This window comes from Meriones unguiculatus, chromosome 7 (assembly GCF_030254825.1).
Source record: "Meriones unguiculatus strain TT.TT164.6M chromosome 7, Bangor_MerUng_6.1, whole genome shotgun sequence".
Classification (NCBI taxonomy): domain Eukaryota; kingdom Metazoa; phylum Chordata; class Mammalia; order Rodentia; family Muridae; genus Meriones; species Meriones unguiculatus.
This window is the reverse complement of record NC_083355.1, coordinates 72,046,864-72,067,734: the sequence shown is the minus strand read 5'-3', so window position 1 is coordinate 72,067,734 and position 20,871 is coordinate 72,046,864. Positions and strand designations below refer to the sequence as shown.

Genomic DNA, 20,871 nt, shown 5'->3' with positions numbered 1-20,871 from the left:
AATCCAGAGAAGAAGGAAAGAGACACAGAGAAGAAAAGACAAAAGGGAAGGAGGGAAACAATCAATATCTCTTTCTTCAGAGAAAACATACATACACAGACACATCACACATACCTCATACATATACCATACACCTACAAATATGTACCACACACCACATAACCATACACCACACAGAACCCACAGACATAACACATACATTGTACACCAACCATATATGCCACACACACATACACACATATACCACAAAACATACATATATACCACACATATACACCATGAACTCATACAGCACATACACAACAACACACATGCACATAGACCATCACATTCACACACATTGACACATGTACCACACCACATACACACATATGCCATACACCAGGACTCCACATACTACAAATACACAGTATTCACACACATACGCCATGCACATACTACACACACACTTTTGCTGTTTTCTAGATGGAGGATACAAGGTAGTTTTTCCCTCTAAAGGCCAGACAATTTAGAATACAAAGGCTGTTTTCATCTGAGCCCTGTCAGAGTTTATCTGGAAAGTCCGTTAATGTGCCAGTGCTGGCTCCACTCTCTGAACTGCTCCCACCGCATGAATCCGCATGAATCTTTCTTCGTTCTCTCCTCTTGGTATCTTAAGTATAAAGAGTCATCCTGGATGGATGGCTCTTCCTATCAGAGGCACTCCGCTTGTGTGGGTTTAGAATGGGAAATGTGCACAACTTGCTGCGGTCCTTTGAGACTATACAAATCAGTCAAGCCAACACTGTCTCTGGTAGCAACAGACAAAGCACAGGGCTGTGTTTGATCTGTGTACTAGGGCTTTGCGATTCTTTATTCTAGACACTTCTCTCATACCCATACAACTTTTGTTTCATCTTACTACAGTTTTGATGACTTCACTTACAGCTGGCCACTGTGGTGTGGCTTCTGCTTAGAGTCAAGTAGATCTCTTTCCATGAATCTTAGTCCAAGTCATAATGGGTTCTTGAAGTGGTCACTCACTCAGTGAGGAAAGGTGAGGCCTTTGTTGTTTAGAGATGTAGAAATGCAGGTTGTCTGCTTTCCTTGCCCAAGTGTGAGTGTGAGGCCTCTACTAAGATGATTGCCACCCATAGGACCAGTGGAATGTGTGCTGCACAGGTCACAGAATGCAGGTTCTCACCTTGTGATTCTGCCTTGAGGAACAGGCTGGCTTCACAGAGCTCTACCTCCAGAGGGCTGGGATCAAGGGCATGCACCACCGTGCCAAGCTAGAAATGCCATCACAGACTTCATTTTTTCAGTGGGTCACCTAATGCACACAGGGAACCCTCCAGGCCCTTTCTCTTCTCACTGGGGGAGCCTCCTTGTTCCTGCTGTTTGCTTAGTAGGTTTTCTTTTACAAATCTGCAGTGCTCCTATAGTTTACCTGGTTTCTGCTGCTTGCCATTTCCCTCCCTTGCTTTTCCACACCAGCAACCTCTCAACACAGCCACATACCTAATGATGTCTTCAGATTCTCGAAGATGCCCAGAAGTATCGTCTGTCTCTTACCCACCATCTTCCCTGCCCCTCTTCCCAGCTGTTTATTTGATTTGTATATCACTATCCTTATGCTTGACTATCAAATATTCTTTCCTCTGCAAAGAGGATAGTTCACTCAAAAAAGGGTCAGATTTTAGGGCTTCCAGGGAAGAAAAAAATACATGATTGGGTATAAGTAAAAGTTGTTCTCTTTCAACCCAAACTCAAATGAGTTCTTTAAAGGGCAGTTTTAAGTAATGGAAATACTGTAGACGTTTTTACGTTTTTATGATTGAAAAAACTATAGAACCATAAGCACTCAAGGGACATCAACAGCACAAAACACAATGAGCCAATCAAGAGTTCAGTTTAGTCTCTCTGGCACCCTCAATAGGGAAAGCCATAAACACAATGAGAATTGTAAAAATGTCAATAGACTTAACTATTTTTAGAACTGTAGATGGTAATATCTAAGAAAGGCCTTTCAAGGCATAAGTTACATAGTGAGATGTATTTGAAGAAGAGATAAAATGATTTATAGAAAAACATACAAATATACATTATAAAAATACTTCCTTCATAACACTTTAATGCATGCCAGTTACCCTGATCTGATCATTGTACTGTATCACACTGTACCCTGTGAGCATGTCCAATTACTGCCTGTAAAAACTAAAAGCGTATTTTGAAAGTGCCTCCCTATATGTAGGGAGAGGAGGGCTGGAGAGCAGAGGTAAATGCAACTGACTCTTTTGTTAAGGGGTTTTGTTTGTTTGTTTTCTAGTAAGCCTATAAATGCTGTGTTGCTTATTTAATTATAGGAGATTATTGAAATCAATTTTGAAAATGCATTAAGATAGAAATTATTTCATTCTCAATGAAACATAATCTACTTTAACCTAACCTGTTTGTTCTTTTCTCCCCTCCTGTTATAGGAGTTGGTGCTGCAGTGATAGATAACTACCTTTATGTAGTCGGCGGTCACTCAGGGTCTTCCTACTTGAACACAGTACAGAAGTACGACCCTATCTCAGATACATGGCTGGATTCAGCTGGCATGATATACTGTCGCTGCAATTTTGGATTGACTGCACTTTGACAAGTGTGAACTCATGGAAATCGCACCTGGTGGTGCCACAAGAAAGAATGCCCAGTGCCCTGAACCTGAAAGCTACACTCCTTTCTTTGTAACTTGAAGTGGTGTGAAGACTCAAAGTTTTGTTGGGTACTTTGAACTGACAAATAGTTTGAATTGCTCTTGATTATATAGTGAATTAATAATTTAAAAAAGGGGTGGGGAGGAAAAAAAAAAGACCTAAGCAATTGAATTGTGCACTTTTCTCCACCAAGACTGGGATAGACTAGTTTTTGTGTTCCTACGTGTAAAGAAACCTTGCTGCTTTTCTGGGTTTGTTTCCTAATTTGAGCTCTGCTTTCCTGATCTGTATTTGATTTACTAGGATGAGAGAAGCCTCAGACTCTGGACTGTATCAAATGTGTGCAGTGTGGGTGGTAATTGGTGAAGGAAAATTCATGTGCTTCACGTGGTTGTTGAGAAAGGGCTGCTTTTACTTTGGGTACTTTTAAGGATTGTAAATAACATGTCAGTCATGTTCCTTCTGCTAAATGACTTCAGGGCTAATAGTGTGATAAGGTTGCAAAACTATGGCGTTAATTATCATATTTGGGGCCCTGTTTTCAGACATTGCTTATTTATTGTTTATGCTTTTTCTGTATGAGCTGGGTGAACTTTGTTACTGATCTGTGCTTTGATAAGCATGAACAGAAAACCAGTTGTGTCAGTTTGGGTTATTCTTTAGTGCTACAAGGCAGGATTCTGACAGTTGATGTAAATATATTTGAAAGGTGTTTAATACCACCCTTAATTCATATTTTTTCATATATTCTTAGTTTTTAATGTCTTAATTTTATTTTCAGTGTTCAACTATAAAAATGGTGCTAACTGTAGGATGTATAACAAAGCTATAACTGATGTTATTTGGATGTTCAGTGTGAGATGCATGATGTACTTTGATAATCGTTTTCATTTTTACTGGCTTGGTTCATTTGTGCATATGGAAAATGTTAGTGATTACATTAGTGTTAACATCCATCATGATCTGAATGGCTTGAGTTATACTTCCCATGGTTTTTGAATGGTGACTTAAAGAAAGATGCTTTTTTTTCTTCTCTAGAGATTAGATGCTCTTCAGCACAGAAATATACACACCAAGCACAGTATGCTAGGCAGGTGTGCGTTACTGCATTCATATCTTAGGTAACTGAGTGTTTTTAACTTACTGAGGAAAACTGGAACTCGATGTTTACTTGAATAAATGGTTCTAAATTTGGTTCTGCTTTGATTTAAGAAACTATCTTTCAAAACAAAACTGTTACAGCCACTGACAGCTTATTTAAAAGAAATAGGTAACTTAATTTAGCATGGGTTACTAGATATGTTAGTCCTAAACATATTAACTTGCAGTTTATTAATGTTGGTACTTGCATTTTCGTATTTAGTAATTTTGTTTTGGGTTGTTTTTTTCCCCCTCACCTACTCTCTCTCTCTTTCTTTGTAACTTCTACAAGACTGGTGAATATTTTTTCCTAAAAAAAAAAAAACAAAAACAAAAAATAACTCATCCTGCATTCTTAAGTGCCATACTATTCTAACTATTGTTAAGAAGCCATTTGCAGTTATAAAGCCTAGCTTTACCTGTTAGCATATATGTCATTACTCAAAAACTATAGCTGGACAATTTGTAGTTTTCCTGTTCTTCCATAAACTACCAGTTTTAGATATGAGAATATATTATGAAACTATGTAAAATCATCTTTAGTCATAAAGTAACACCATGCTTTACAAATATTTGCACAGACTATGTAGCCTTGCAAGTGAGTTTTAGTCTCTTCTAACTTAGAACTCAACAGAAGCTAATAAAATCTACTGAGTATTTTCTATGTCGCTTGTTTGAATATCATAATGATGCATAGCAATAACTTTTTCATTGATTTGAATAAATTTGTTGAATAGAAATAAGGTGCACTATTGTGGTTGGCCTAAACCTTATGTAAAGAAAAGCAATTTAAAGTAGATTCCAGCACATACTCACTTTTATATCCCCAGTTTAGTTTAGTTTTTGTTTATATCAAATTATGAAATATATTCTGTTACACTACTGTTAATCTCTTCCTCCCAGAAGTGAAGTGAGTTTGAAAGACTGGAAAGTTACTTTAAATATAAACACATCTATTCCAGTCATTCTGTTTCAACAGAACTTTACTCACATAGTTTCCAGTATGCAATTCATATCAAATCCATAGCCATTTGCCAAATTAGATCAAAAGTATGTACTGATTTTTTTTATCTAAATATTTTATCTGGCTTAAAAATAAATGCAAAACATTTGGGGCAACAGTAGGATCATGTTCTTATGAACAAAGTATGAAAACATAGAAAGCAGGGGGGAAAAACACTGAAATTTAGAGATACACTTATTCCAGGAATCCTGTTCATAATAACCAGGGCTCCTGTGTGACCTGACACCTGGCAGGTTTAAACAGAGATGAAAAGTGTCAGCTGAACACTGCTGATGAGTTGTGAATTTAAAGCTCTATGTTTCTTACACTAAAAAGGATGGAATGTTAGATTACAGATCCCCAGTTTTAATATTTTTAGAACTATATATATATATATATGTATAACTTTATATATAAACATATGTATATAGTTGTAAAAATATATGTTTTTTTTTTTTCAAGGAAGAACTTAAAAGAAATTTAAGACTGCCCAGAAATATATTAAAAAAGCAACAGGGGAAATAGAAACCTGATCAATTGCAGTGTCATTCGTCTTCTGTGATTATTTCAGTGAGTGTGGATGAAATGTTTGGCTCTTTAATATTTAAAGATTTCCATGTCTCTCAGAATTGGATGGTGTACTTGTAAAGGAAAAACAAAACTAGGAAAGAACACAACCAAACCCTATTTTCTAGAGCATCATGACTCTTGGTGACACTGAGGAAAACATGCTGTTTTTTGGTTTTATTTTATTTTTCACTTGTAATGTGGGGTTCCTGGTATTGAAAATCAGATTCTACAATAAAATTACTGCTTAAAATTCAATTAATTTATGGCAGCCTCTGTGAACCTTCTGTTCAGAGTTACAGGACAATGTGACATGTCAAGGTAACATCCTGTTTCACTACATAACCCTTTCTTTTCCACTGTAAACAGCCTTTTAATTAGACAAGATTTAATTAGTTAAGGATTCTGTGGCTGGATACCTATTACATCTTCACATCCAGTTTACTGAATTCAGTGTTGATATTCACATTTGAAAAATAAGTTTGAAATGTTTTAAATTGAAAACGTTTACAAATATTACTAGTGTGAATATGGTCAAGTAAGAATTCAGTTTACATCTCTGCAGAGAGAAAAACTGTCACCCATGTCTTTCATATTGCATATCCACATGTCTTCTACACTTAATTTTGTCAAGATAGCATATGTACAGTCCCACTTACTTTAAACTACCAAGCAAAAAGTTCCAAGTTTGCCTTAATATACCTGTAAAATTAAAGAACTGGACGATAATGCCTCTTATCTTTGCCTTATGAGTTGTGCCGTGTCATGAACCAGAGATGGCTGTGACTTTAACAGGATTCTGAAGCACTGTAGATAAAGTACCAGTGGGTGTCCTCTGCTGCAAAGAGTGTAGTTGGTTGTCAGTAAGGTTCATGTTTAAATGTTTTTGTAACTGTCTTTTACCTCTGGATAGATACTTATTAGCATCAGGGTTTTATTTTTATCTTTGTTTACGTAGTAAAGTGGCATTTAACTTGTTGAAGATTGTATTCTTTTTTTTAAGAGTTCTTTGTGCATATTATTATGGTAATGCTCTGTAATGGTTATAGTTACGTTTTATTTAATGTGAAAAGTGTAAAATAAAACTGAACATTGTATATTTGTATTATGTAATAATTGTGAACTGAACTAATCTTTGTCACGTTCACCTCTTATGTCACTTAAGTTCTTTTAAGTGCATTCATACATGGATGGGTGGGGGTTACATAGGTGGGATGGGTGGATATCTCTCAAGATAAGGGGCAGGACTTTCACACCACAAGCCTGTAATTCCAGTGAAGGATTATTGGGTGAATTTAGGTCAGGGAAACAGTCCGCTCCAGCCCCTTTAGAGAGGGTCTGCTACTTGCTCCACGGTTTGACTATTCCCAAGTCCTAGAAAAGTCCACTAGGAGGAAGAAAGGAGCCTGCCTAAAGGAGGATACCCCAGAAATGAATCAGGAAAGGGAGGGCCCGGGATCCAGAGGCCCACAGCAAACTCCCAGCTGTGTGGCCCCATCCATCCCACTGGCAACTGTCCTCAGAGAGGCTGTAGTTTTCACTCCCTCCTTCCTCTCTCACCTTCCTTCCCTTGCCCTGCTTTCTTTGCTTTCCCCATCCTTCTCCTCTTCTCCTTCTCTCCCTCCCTCATCTCATGCTGCTACTTTCTCGGTGACTATGGCTTTCTCTCTCTTCACCTGTCCCTTTCACTTTCCTCATCTGGCATCTGCTGCTGTCACGTCATTCAAACAGATTAATTTGGAAAAGCTGTGGTAAAGTTTTTCATTGTTTTTCTGTACCCTTCATTTAAATATATATATTATTTAATATTTTCTGTAATTTTTTCAAAAAGCAAAGAAATTCAACATAACAGAACAAAGCTGCCTAATGTAAACCAAAAGAAAAAGCATTTGGATTGATTAGTGGAGTATCCACATTCCTGAGACAAAACAGTTGGTTGAAACTACACAGTAAAGGAAGCTTAGCAGAACCCACAGCAGCCAGTAAATGGGAGAAAAATCTTTATCCACTATAACACTTCAGACAAGGGATTGTTATCCAGAATTTACAAAGAGCTGCAGAAATTAAACACCAAGGGAATAAAACCACCAATCAACAAAGGGGCTAATAAATTGAATAGACAATGGGGGGGGGGCAATTTAAAAGTGCTCAGTATTCCTGGTCATTAGGGAAATGCAAATTGAGATACTACCTCATCTGAGTCAGAATAGCTGACAAGAATCAAGTCTCTAATATTTTTTTAAAGTTTATTTTTATTTTATGTACATCAGTGTTTTGCCTGCATCTGTGAGATAGTCTAATGCTCTGAGGTAGGAGTTAGAGACATTTGTGAGCTGCCATGTGGGTGCTGGGAATTGAACCTCATCCTGTGGAAGAGCAGCCAGTGCTCTTTACCAGTGAGCCATCTCTCCAGCCTACATTGGTGGGAATGTAAACTGGTATAACTACTTTGGAAGTCAATCTAGCGCTTTCTCAGACAATTAGGAATAGTGCTTCCTCAAGATCCAGCTATACCACTCCTAGGCATATACCCAAAATTTGCTCAAGTACACAACAACAACAGTTGCTCAACCATGTTTGTAGCAGCCTTATTTGTAATAATCAGAACCTGGAAACAACCCAGATGTCCATCAACGGAGGAATGGATACCGAAATTGTGGTATTTTTACACAATGGAATAATACTCAGTAATCAAAAACAAGGAAATCATGAAATTTGCAGGCAAATGGTGGGATCTAGAAAAGATCATCCTGAGTGAGGTATCCCAGAAGCAGAAAGACACACACGGTATATACTCACTTATAAGGGGGTATTAGACCTATAAGATAGGATAAACATAATGAAATCTATACACCTAAAGAAGATAAACAAGAAAGAGGATCCAGAGTAAGATGATCAATCCTCACTTAGAAAGACAAATGGGAGGTGCATTGGATGTAGGAGAAAACAAGTAACAGGACAGGAGCCTACTGCAGAGGGCCTCTGAAAGACTCTAGCAGTGTATCAAAGCAGATGCTGAGACTCATAACCAAACCTTCAGCAGAGTGCAGGGAATCATATGAAAGAAGGGGAGTTAGTATGACATGGAAAGGATAGGAGCTCCACAAGGACCAAATATATCTGAGCACAGGGTCTTTTCTGAGACTGATACTCCACCAAGGACCATGTATGGATATAACTTAGAACCTCTGCTCAGATCTAGTCCACGGTAGCTCAGTAACCAATTGGTTTCCCATAGTAAGGGGAACAGGGACTATTTCTGACAGGAACTCAATGGCAGTCTCTTTGACCTCCCCCCCCCCCAAGGGAAGAGCAGTTCTGCTAGGCCACAGAGGAGGACTTTGCAGCCAGTCCTGAAGATACCTGATAAAATAGGGTCAGATGAAATGGGAGGAGGGTCCTCCCCAATCAGTGGACTTGGAAAGGGGCAGGGAGGAGATGAGGGAGGGAGGGTGGAATTGGGAGGGAATGAGGGAGCGGGATACAGCTGGGATACAGAGTTAATAAAATGTAACTAATAATAAAAATTTTAAAAGAAAGGAACCCTTATCCACTGCAGTAGGAATGCAAATTAATACAACCAGTGTGATTAATCAGCTTGGAGGTTCCTCAGAAAATGAAAAGAAGGACCCTATGTGAACTAGCTACTCCACTCTTGGGCATATAACCAGAGAAGTCTATATCCTACTGTAGAGATCCATACACATGTAATGGAAGTTTGGGTTTCTTTTAAAACTCAGTGATATAAACCGATTTTTTGTTTTAATCCCAAGTGTGGGATTTTAGTTCGGGTTTTAGTTTGTCCACAAGTGATAATTGTCACGTGTGGGGCATGGCCTTTGCAGCATGGTTGGGGCATGGTCTAGCATTCTGAGGATATAAATATGAGAGCCCAGAAAGAGAAAGTGTGGCAGGTGGCCGTTTGGAGACACGGTGTGGCGGCTTGGAGCAGACAGAAGGAGAGAAACACTTTGGGGCACATCAGCTTGGAGGACAGTGCTTGCTGCATCTGCTGTTGATGGAGACTGGTATAGCCCTAAAAGAACCCATTGACTCTAAATAGCCTGGAGAAGTAAAGGGGTTTGTGCGTCCTCTCCCTCTCCTATCGAGGAATAAAGGGTTGGTGGGAGGGAGATAGAGGCCTAAACTCCCCAAATAAAATAAGAGTTTAAAAATGAGCAGTACAAACATGGTTGAGCAAATGTCCTTTTTGTGTACTTGAGCATCTTTTGGAAATATGCCTAGGAGTGGTATGGCTGGATCTTGAGGAAGCGCTATTCCTAGTTGTCTGAGAAAGTGCCAGATTGATTTCCAGAGTGGTTGTACCAGTTTACATTCCCACCAGCAGTGGAGAAGGGTTCCCCTTTCTCCACAACCTCTCCAGCATGTGTTGTCACTTGAGTTTTTGATCTTAGCCATTCTGATTGGTGTAAGGTGAAATCTCAGGGTTGTTTTGATTTGCATTTCCCTAATGGCTAATGAGGTTGACCATTTCTTTAAGTGTTTCTCTGCCATTCGATATTCCTCTACAGAGAATTCTCTGTTTAGCTCTGTTCCCCATTTTTTAAGTGGATTACTTGGTTTGTTGCTTTTCAGCTTCTTTAGTTCTTTATATATACTGGATATGATGAGTCCTCTGTCAGATAAAGGGTTGGTGAAGATTCTTTCCCAATCTGTAGGCAGTCGCTTTGTTTTGATGACTGTGTCCTTTGCTTTACAGAAGCTTTTCAATTTCATGAGGTCCCATTTATTGATTGTTACTCTTAGAGCCTGTGCTGTTGGTGTTCTGTTCTGGAAGTTTTCTCCTGTACCAATGAGTTCTAGGGTATTCCCCACTTTTTTTTCTAGCTGATTTAATGTGTCTGGTTTTATGTTGAGGACTTTGATCCACTTGGACTTCAGTTTTGTGCAGGGTGATAAGTAGTTTGTAGCAGCTTTATTTGTAATAGCCAGAAGCTGGAAACAGCCCAGATGCCCCTCAACTGAAGAATGGATGCAGAAACTGTGGTACATCTATACAATGGAGTATTACTCAGCAATGAAAAATAAGGAAATCATGAAATTTGCAGGTAAATGGTGGGACCTGGAAAGGATCATCCTGAGTGAGTTGTCCCAGAAGCAAAAAGACACACACGGTATATACTCACTCATATAAACATACAACACACAATAAACCCACTAAAATCTGTACATCTAAACATACTAAGCAAAAGAGAGGACCCTAACTAAAATGTTCAATACCCATCCTGAAAGGCAAAGAGGATGGACATCAGAAGAAGAAGAAAACAGGAAACAACCTAGGAACCTGCCACAGAGGGCCTCTGAAAGCCTCTGCCATGCAGACTATGAAAGCAGATGCTGAGCCTGATGGCCAACTGTTGGGCAGAGTGCAGGGAATCTTATGTAAGAGGTGGGAAATAGTAAGAGCTGGAGAGGACAGGAACTCCACAAGGAGAGCAACAGAACAAGAGAATTTGAACACAGGGAACTTCCCAGAGACTCATACTCCAACCAAGGACTATTCATGGAGATAACCTAGAACCCTGACAATGCAGCCACTTCTGATGAGAACTGATAGACTAAGATCAGAAAGAAGGAGAGGAGGACCTCCCCTATCAGTGGACTTGGGGAGAGGCATGCATGCAGAAAGGGGGGGGGGAAGGTGGGACCGGGAGGGGAGGAGGGAGGGGTGATACAAAATGAATAAAGTGTAATTAATAAAAGTTAAAAAAATGAGCACTACACACACTTCCATGTTGTTCTATTTTTGTTAGCAAGAAAGTAAAACCAACCTAGTTGTCCATCAGGAGATTAATGGGAAATGATCATCTGGGGTGTGTGTGTGTGTGTGTGTGTGTGTGTGTGTGTGTGTGTGTGTATTAGAATGTTATTCAGCTATAAAGAAATGTGAAGTCACAAAATTTGCAGGAAAACAGATGAACTTAGAATGTACTACAGGTACGATGACCCAGAAAAGGAAAACGAAAACTCTCGCTATCCCTCATCTGTGGATCTTAGCCTACAGTGTATACATCTATCTAAAGAAATATATGTGTAGGTATGGTATAGAATTTTAAAAGCGGAACAAGGAAGGATAATTTTTAATGCATATACAAATATAGCATAAATGTTGCTCCTCATAATCTCTCAAAGCATAACACATTTTCTCCTATTTTTTTCTTTTTTTCTTTACTTACATCCCAAGGGGGGGTGCTCCTTCCCTCCTCTCCTCCCAGTTCTCCCCCTTCCTCCATTCCCCTGTTTCCCCCAGAAAAGAGGAGACCCCCACCCCCACCCCGTATCAACCCTCCCCAGCACATCAAGTCACATCAGGACTGAGCACATCCTCATGCCCTGAGGCCAGGCAAGGCAGCACTGCCAGGGCAAAGTGATCCAAAAGCAGGCAGTAGAGTCCATGTTAGAAACAGCGCCCCCCTCCACTCGCCAGGCGCCCCACATGAAGACCAAGCCCCCCATCGGTTATATGTATGCAGAAGGCCTCAGTCCAGATCATGCATGCTCCTTACTTGATGTCTCAGTCAGCATGTCAACATTTTCAGTGTAAAGTCAGTCCTTAAATAGGCAGTGTCCGCGTGTGTTTCCATGAGGGGCTGTTACTTCACTGGGAGACCTGACTTTTTGTTTGAATATTTATTTCTACAGGCTGTAGTTCTTTGTAAGTACTATTGTTTTATAGTGTCTTTTATTCCTTAAACGTGAATTTTAGCCATTCAAACTCGGAATTCCCGGGAATTATTATTGTCCCAAGAGTTTGAGAACACTGAAACTTGCTTCCAGCCTGATTATATTTCATAATTGTATAAGCTGCTAAAGCTGATAAATGAGTTTAGCAAAGTAGCAGGATAAAAAATATACAAAAAAATCAGTATTTACATATGGCAAGAACAAATTATCTGAAAAAAGAAATTGGGAAAGCAATATCATTCACGGTAGCTACAAAAAATGTCTAGGAACAAGTTTAACCAATGACATAAAAAGCCTTTGTAATGAAAACTGTCATGACTGATAAAGGAAATCAAAGAACACACACACAACACATACACAGAAGTAACCAAGGTTCATGGAAAAATCAACATGCCGAAATGTCCATGATACCCAAAGTGATCTTCAGATTCATTGTAATTGGTGTCAAAATACCAGTGACATCACACCAGAAAAAATTCTAAAGTGTATATGAGCCATCATACTACTTTCTTTTAAAATGGCATTATACTGACAGTCAAAGATCAATGGAGGGTTGGGGAGCCCCAAAACAAACCCACACATCTATCAGCCAATTGATTTGTGGACAACAGTGGTAAAACACATTTTGGAAAATGGAAGGTCTTAATAATAAATGGTGTTGGGGCACTGTGTATCAACATACAGCAGACTAAAAGTAGGCCACCATGTCTCACCAGTTATCAAAATAAATGTGGACAGGGAGGTAGATCTGTCAATAATGTATTTGCTTTGAAAATATGAGCGCCTGAATTTGATCTCTTTTTTTAGAATGTACTATTTTTAAAATTTTAAATTTTATTTTTATTAATTATTTTTAAGTATTAATTACGATTTATTCACTTTGTTTCCCAGCTGTAGTCCCCTCCCTCGTCCCCTCGTCCCCTCGTCCCCTCCCAATCCTACTCTCCCTCCCTCATCTCCTCCCATGCCCCTTCCCCAGTCTACTGATAGGGGAGGTCCTCCTCCCTTCTCAGGTCTCATCAGGTCTGGCTTCATTGTCTTCCTCTGTGGCCTGGTAAGGCTGCTCCCCCATCAAGGGGAGGTGATCAAAGAGCCAGCCACTGAGTTCATGTCAGAGACAGTTGCTGTTCCCATTACTAGGGAGCCCAGTCGGACACTGAGCTGCCATGGGCTACATGTGCAGGTGTTCTAGGTTATATCAATGAACTGTCCTTGGTTGGAGTATCAGTCTCAGAAAAGACCCCTGGGCCCAGATTTTTTTTGGTTCTGTTGCTCTCCTTGTGGAGCTCCTGTCCCCTCCAGGTCTTTCTATCTCCCTCTTCTTTTATAAGATTCCCTGCACTCTGGCTATTAGTCTCAGCATCTGTTTTAACACCCTGCTGGGAAAGCACCAGATTGATTTCCAAAGTGGTTGTACAAGTTTACATTCCCACCAGCAATGGAGGAGGGTTCCCCTTTCTCCACAACCTCTCCAGCATGTGTTGTCACTTCAGTTTATGATCTTAGCCATTCTGATGGGTGTAAGGTGAACTCTCAGGGTCGTTTTGATTTGCATCTCTTTGATGGCTAAGGACACTGAACATTTAAGTGTTTCTCTGCCATTCTGTATTCCTCTACTGAGAATTCTCTGTTTAGCTCTGCACCCCATTTTTTAATCTGGATGTAGCCCATGGTAGCTCAGTATCCAAGTGGGTACCCTAATAAGGGGAACCGGGACTATTTCTGGCATAAACTCAATGGCCGGCTCTTTGACCTCCCCCCGCCCCAAGGGAAGAGCAGTTCTGCTAGGCCACAGAGGAGGACTTTGCAGCCAGTCCTGAAGATACCTGATAAACCAGGGTCAGATGAAAGGGGAGGAGGTCTTCCCCAAGCAGTGGGACTTGGAAAGGGGCAATGAGGAGAGGATGGAGGGGGGGTGGGATTGGGAGGAAAAAAGGGAGCAGGATGCAGCAGAGATACAAAGTTAACAAACTGTAACTAATATTAAAATAATAATAGTAAAACAAAACAAAACAAAACAAAACCCTGCTGGGTAGTGTCTTTGAGAGGCCCTCTCTGGTAGGCTTCTTTTTCCTTGTTTCCACCTTCTTCCAATGTCTATCCCGCTTGCATTTCTGAATGAAAATTGGGCATCTTACCCACGGTCCTCCTCCTTAATTAGCTTCTTAAACTGTACAGATTTTAGTATGATTATCCCATATTTTATGTCTAATATCCACTTATAAGTGAGTACAGTCCAGGTGGGTCTCTCTGCTCCTGGGATTCCGCACTCAGGATGATCTTTTTTAGTTCCCACAATTTGCCTGCAAATTTCATGATTTCCTTGTTTTTAATTGTTGAGTAGTATTCCATTGTGTAAAAGTACCACAATCCATTTCTCAGCTGTACCACTCCTAGGCACATATCCAAAATATGTTCAAGTATACAGTAAGGAGACTTACTCAGCTACGTTTGTAGCAGCTTTATTCGTAATAGCCAGAATCTGGAAACAACCCAAGTGTCCCTCAACAGAGGAATGAATTTGATCATCTTAACCATGTTTTTAAAACGTAAAGTGTAATGGCACCTGTTTATAATCCCACCTCTGGGGAGGTAGATACAGTCAACTTCCCTTGGGACTTGCTGGCCAAACAGCCTTGTCTACTTGACCAATAAAATCTAAAAAAAAAGAGTGGATGGCACCTGAGAAACATCTGAGTTTGTCCTTTGATTCCCACAGGGTATCCTCACTTGCACACAGATGAATACACACATGTGCACACACAAGCTCAAAATGGATCAGAGACTTAAACGTAAAACCTGACACTATGATACGACTATGAGCAAACACCGGTGAAGTGCTTCAGAATATTACGGCGGGCGGCTATGATGTTAGACAGCCCTCCAAAGCCCAGAAAACGAAAGCCAAAGTAGACATGTGACTGTGTGTCAGGCAGTGAACATCAGGAAAAATGTGTACGAAAATGGAGAAAATGCCTTCAGGGTTTACCTCTGATATGGGTAAAAGGCAAGAGTATAGACAAAACTAAAACAACAACAAAAATAATGGGGGAAACTGAATAATAGACCTAAACATTTCTCACTATCATACAAATGGCCAATGGAATTATGAAAAAAAAAAAAAAAACATTCAACATCGCTAGCCACCAGGGAAATGCAAATCAAATTTAAAAATCACTGTAGAATCATGATAATGGGGAAAAAAAACCACAAAATAATAGTGTTGGCAAGAATGAGAAAAAATTTAGTCCTGTGGAGCTCCTGTCCTCTCCAGGTCATACAAACTCCCCCTTCTTTTATATGATTCCCTGTACTCTGCTGAAAGTTTGGTTATGAGTCTCAGCATCTGCTTTGATACACTGCTAGGCAGAGTCTTTCAGAGGCCCTCTGTGATAGGCTCCTGTCCTGTTACTTGTTTTCTCCTACATCCAATGTCCATCCCATTTGTCTTTCTGAGTAAGGATTGATCATCTTACCCCGGGTCCTCTTTCTTGCATATCTTCTTTAGGTGTACAGATTTTAGTATGTTTATCCTATCTTATAGGTCTAATACCCCCTTATAAGTGAGTATATACCGTGTGTGTCTTTCTGCTTCTGGGATACCTCACTCAGGATGATCTTTTCTAGATCCCACCATTTGCTTGCAAATTTCATGATTTCCTTGTTTTTAATTGATGAGTAGTATTCCATTGTGTAAAAGTACCACAATTTCTATATCCATTTCTCCATTGATGGACATCTGGTTTGTTTCCAGGTTCTGGCTATTATGAAGAAAGCTGCTATGAACATGGTTGAGCAAATGTCATTGTTGTGTACTTGGGCATCTTTTGGATAGATGCCTAGGAGTGGTATAGCTGGATCTTGAGGAAGCACTATTCCTAATTGTCTGAGAAAGCGCCAGAATGATTTTCAAAGTGGTTGTATAAGTTTACATTCCCACCAGCAATGGAGGAGGGTTCCCCTTTCTCCACAACCTCTCCAGCATGTGTTGTCACTTGAGTTTTTGATCTTAGCCAGGCCTGTAGATACCTGATAAGCTAGGGTCATATGAAAGGGGAGGAGGTCTTCCCCTATCAGTGGACTTAGAAAGGGGCAGGGAGAAGATGAGGGAGTGAGGGTAGGAGTGGGAGGGAATGAGGGAGTGGGGTACAATAGTAAGAAAAAGAATTAGAAAAATATGTGCACATAATTGGTAGGTATCTAAATTAGTAAACCATTATGGAAAAAGTATAGATTACATAGTAGCTTGAGTCTTAGATGTTCACCAAAGGCTAATGTGTTGGAAGCTTGTTTGACAGTTGATAAAACAGTTAAGAAAGAGATGGGATCATGGAATCTAATCTTGTGTACTGAATCTTTATGGATTCATTATCTGATGGCATTATTGGGAGGTGTGGCCTAGAGCTGGAGGAAGCAGGTCACTGAGAATCTCATTTGGAAAGACATCTTATTCCTGAGTCTTCTTTCTGCTTCTTTGCCACTATGATATAAATACCTTTTGCTACTTGTTCCCACTGCTATGGTATTCTTTCTTTTCTCAAGCCGAAAGTAATGGACCCAGCTGGACGCTAGAACCGCTGAAGCTATGACCAAAGCATATCCTTTCTCTTTTACATTATTTCCTTCTGCTATTTTTCCAATCAACAAAAAGAGCTTCTCCTCCTCCTTTTTCTCTTCCTCCTCCTCCTCATCTTTCTCCTCCTCCTTTTCTTTCTTCTTTCTTCTTCTTTTTAAGGAGCTACCAGGCAGGACAGATGGGCTCAGTGGTTAAGAGCACTTGTTCTTCAAAAAGACCCAGGTTTAGTTCATAGCACCCACATACACAGCTTAGAACAGTTACTTTAGTTTTATAAGGACTTGATGCCTATGACCTCTGACCTCCTAGGGTATTTGCACTTGTGTGGGGACACACAGACACACAATTTGAAATAAATACAAATTTTTATAAAATGGAATTACTGTATGTTTCAGCTATGCCATTTCTGGATTTGTATACAAAGGAAAAAAACCCAGTGTTCCGAATCAATATGAGAACTCCTGTGTTTATTGTAGCCCTTTCACAGCAGCCATGAAATGGAAGTGATCAAAGCGTTTATCAGCTGATGAATGCACAATGAAAATATAATTACACAATACTAAAATATTCATCCATAGAGGATGAAATCTTGTAATTTAAAACAATGTGAATTGATTTTGTTGTATGTCAACTGAAATAAAACAGATACATAAACATGTATAAGATCTCCTATGTGGAATCTGAAAAAGCTGACCTCATAGAAATTGAGAATATAATGGAGCCTAGGTAAAAGCAAGGGTATGATTATGGGTATGGCATCAATCGATGAACAGTAAGTTATAGTTAGCTGATATAAATGCATTCTGGTGCTCTTTTGTACACTTTGGTGACTATAGATAATGTACTACATATTTCAGAAAAGCCAACAGAACCCCAGGACTTGGGCTGGCCCTGACAGGATGACTACAAGTTTCCGGCCAGTCTGGGCTACATAATGAGATTCTGTCTCCAAAGGAGCAAACAAAGTCATAAAAAGTTTAATGTGTCACCAAGGTGAAAAGGATTAAGCTAAGAGTAATTCCTTTTCCACTGCCTTTTTTTTTTTTTTTTCACATTACGTATCTTAGGGTAACCATATGATTACTTTGTAGTGCTTTGAAACACTTTCTTTGTAGAATCCCAGAGAGTAAATACTGAAGGAACAACAGGATTGGTAGAATGTCCACAACCCCAGCAGCAACTACCCAGAGCTACTAAAACCACGCAGATTTGATAGAACCTGAAAAGCTTCCAAGTTAAGTTTGCCATCACTAAAAGGGGGATAGACAGCCACATGTAATTCATGAGCTGATTGATACCTTGTCTTTCTAAATAAACTTCCTAAAATGAATGAATTAGAAAACAAACAAAAAACTAAATAAAACTAGCACACTATAGCCCTTGGAACCAAGATGTTAAATTTCAATCAACAGAAAATTTGACCAAGACATGTTAAATTAATGCAAAATAGTGCTCAGCTTTATCCAAGGACTGGTACAATCTAGGGCACAATCGCTTGTTTATTTAACAAAGATAATGAATGACAAAGAAGGAAAGGAGAAATATTTAGCAAAGAAACAAATTTAAGAAATGTAACAAATGAAACTATTGACTCTGTTTAGGTCCTAAACCAAAGCAATCTTTTTCCAGAAAATTGATGAATTGATATCAATTGAGCACAAAGTATTACAAAAAGTACTAATTTTTAAAATTGTGATTATATTTTCTGACAGATACACTCGCTCTCTAGTTCAGTTTTTTGTTGTTGTTGGTTTTTGTTGTTGTTTTGCAAAAGTTTAGTGAATAAAAGTAGGATTGGCTGTGCTGAAGAGGGCAAGGAAAGATTTTAGGAGCCAGAGGGGTCAAGGATACCAGATGAACATGGTCCACAGAATCAGCTAACCAGGGCTCATAGAGGCTCACAGAGACTGAACCAACAATAAGGGAGTGGCTATGGGTCTGAACTAGATCCTCTCTCTATATGTTATAGTTGTGTAGCTAGCTTGGTGTCGTTGTAGGAATCCTAACAGTAGGTGCAGGAACTATCTCTGACTCTTTTGCTTGTTTTTGGGACCCTCCTACTGGGTTGCCTCGTCTATCCTTGATAATAGGGTATGTGCCTAGTCTCATTTTAACATATTATGACATGTTTGATTGATATCCCTGGGAGGCTTTCTCTTTTCTGAAGAGAGATGGAGGAGAAGGGTGGTGGAAGGGAAGGACTGGGAGAAGAGGAGGAAGGAGTGGGGGGCCCTGCAGTCAGGATGTAATATGTAAGAATAAAAAAAAAAGTAGAATTAGCTGTATTTGAATGGGTGCTATAAAGAAACTGCCAAAATAGCTGTTCAACTGGAGGAAAGTATTTGTTGTTGATAAGAGAGAGAAAATATTCAGAGGCATCTGAAAAAGGCATAGAAAAACAAAACCAACCAAACAACAACAAAATACAGTGGACATGGCTAGGGTGGGGAAGCAGAAAAAAGAATAGCAGGAATAGCAAGAGAGAAAAATCCCAAGAATAGCAAGAGAGGGAAGAAACAATAGTGGGTTATAAAGAGGATGAGCAGCTGAGGGGAGGGGGCGCTGGTTTTTATTGAGCTGCCAGAAATCCTTCTATAGTCCAGCTTGAATTAATCCAAGGCTGTCATTTCTAGACATAGGCACTGCCTTTTGAAGTTTGGATATTGAGTTTTCTTAGGACCTGACATTAGCAAAATGTGGTTAATAATAGTTGAAGGGGCATGATAGGAACAGGGAAGCTCCATCTCTATTAAAAACTAAGAAAAAGCCTGGATATCAAAGCTCACTTGAACTGATGTACAGTTTCCTCACAGCATATGGTTTCATTCCTGGCCTTACATACTACTATGGCCTCAAAGAGTTTCTTGGCATCCCATTATTTCAGATCCCTGTAACCCATTTATCCGTCACCATCAGCTGCCCACAGATGAGAGATCTACCAGTTTTACAAAAGAACCCAAGAGGTTTAGTGAGGTTCTGCTACAGCAGCACGTCTCTGTTCTTCTGGGTGAGCAAGTGGAGCAGTGGATCTGAACCATCTCTTTTCATTTTCACAAAGGACTGCAGAATATGGTTTACATTGCTCTTTTACATCTTCCTTCCTGATTTGTGCACAATGGGGCTGACATGTTACAGTGGTTTCTGAGTTATGTGAGTTCTCTGTATGTCTTTTAATCTAAGAAGCAGAATTTATGAAACAATCGCTTAACCAAAAAAAAACCACACAATGTTAATATTTTAGTATGTACTTTCTTTCAAATACAGATTATATATTTTATTTCATGTACAATATGATTTAAATAATTTGGGCTATGCTAGTGAGCTCCAACTTCCAACTCTGAGTTGCTCTCACCAAGAATGCAGTTGAGGGTCTGGAGAGATGGCTTAGTGGTTGAGTGCTTGCTGCAATAATTTTTAATGAACAGAGTTGAGACAGTCACCTGACATTTTGATTCAGGGCAATCTGGGGCCACTGATATGCCAAGACTGTGATCTGCCACTGAACTGTATGTCCAGCTTCAGAGATATTCTAACTTTCCCTATCCTCTTAGCGTTCTCTCAGCCAGGATAACTGACAACAGTGCCAGCTTCCAGTCGATTATTTCAAGGCCCTTTATCCCCGTTCTTCTGGGTTCTCTTCAGTTCTACATAGCCGGCCATGTAGTCTTTTAGAAAGACTATATATAAAATAATAATCTATAAAATAATCATCACTGAACACAGAAATTATTTTTCCTCTTCATGTGTTTTAGCTTCAATGCTTTACACATTATTGAAAATCGGGCAAAATTCCAAGTTAAGCAAAAGCCACAGTCAAGTGTCTAAGCAGCATTCTGTACACACATAAGCTAACATGTGCACACATACACATGTGCAAACACAAATACACTTGTACTGCACAAAAGCTAACATGCGTACACAAACGTTCATGCCACACACACAACCTTGTTCTTCCGTGCCTGCACACAAGCTAACACACACACGTGAAAACACACATGTACACACACTACATAGCAATACACATGCATAAAAACCACTCTGAGAAAACTAAAGCTAAGATCAGCACAAGTTGGAGGGCAACACTGCTCACACCAATCCACCAAGTGTAGCCAAGCCTTTACAACTACTTCTTCTTTAAGTGGTAGTTTGTGGATTTTGATTAAATATTTCTCTCTCTCTCTCTCTCTCTCTCTCTCTCT

General features: G+C 39.6%; 1 protein-coding gene across 1 annotated transcript in view; it reads left to right on the top strand.

Moving 5' to 3' along the window:
• Nucleotides 1-6,488, top strand: part of Klhl28 (kelch like family member 28) — a 33,529-nt gene extending 27,041 nt beyond the window's left edge. Inside the window, exon 5 of the mRNA XM_021664265.2 lies at nt 2,460-6,488. Within this exon, the coding sequence (XP_021519940.1) occupies nt 2,460-2,623 (164 nt within the window). The 3' untranslated portion in view covers nt 2,624-6,488. The remainder of the gene's footprint in view (nt 1-2,459) is intronic.
• Nucleotides 6,489-20,871: the final 14,383 nt, after the last annotated feature.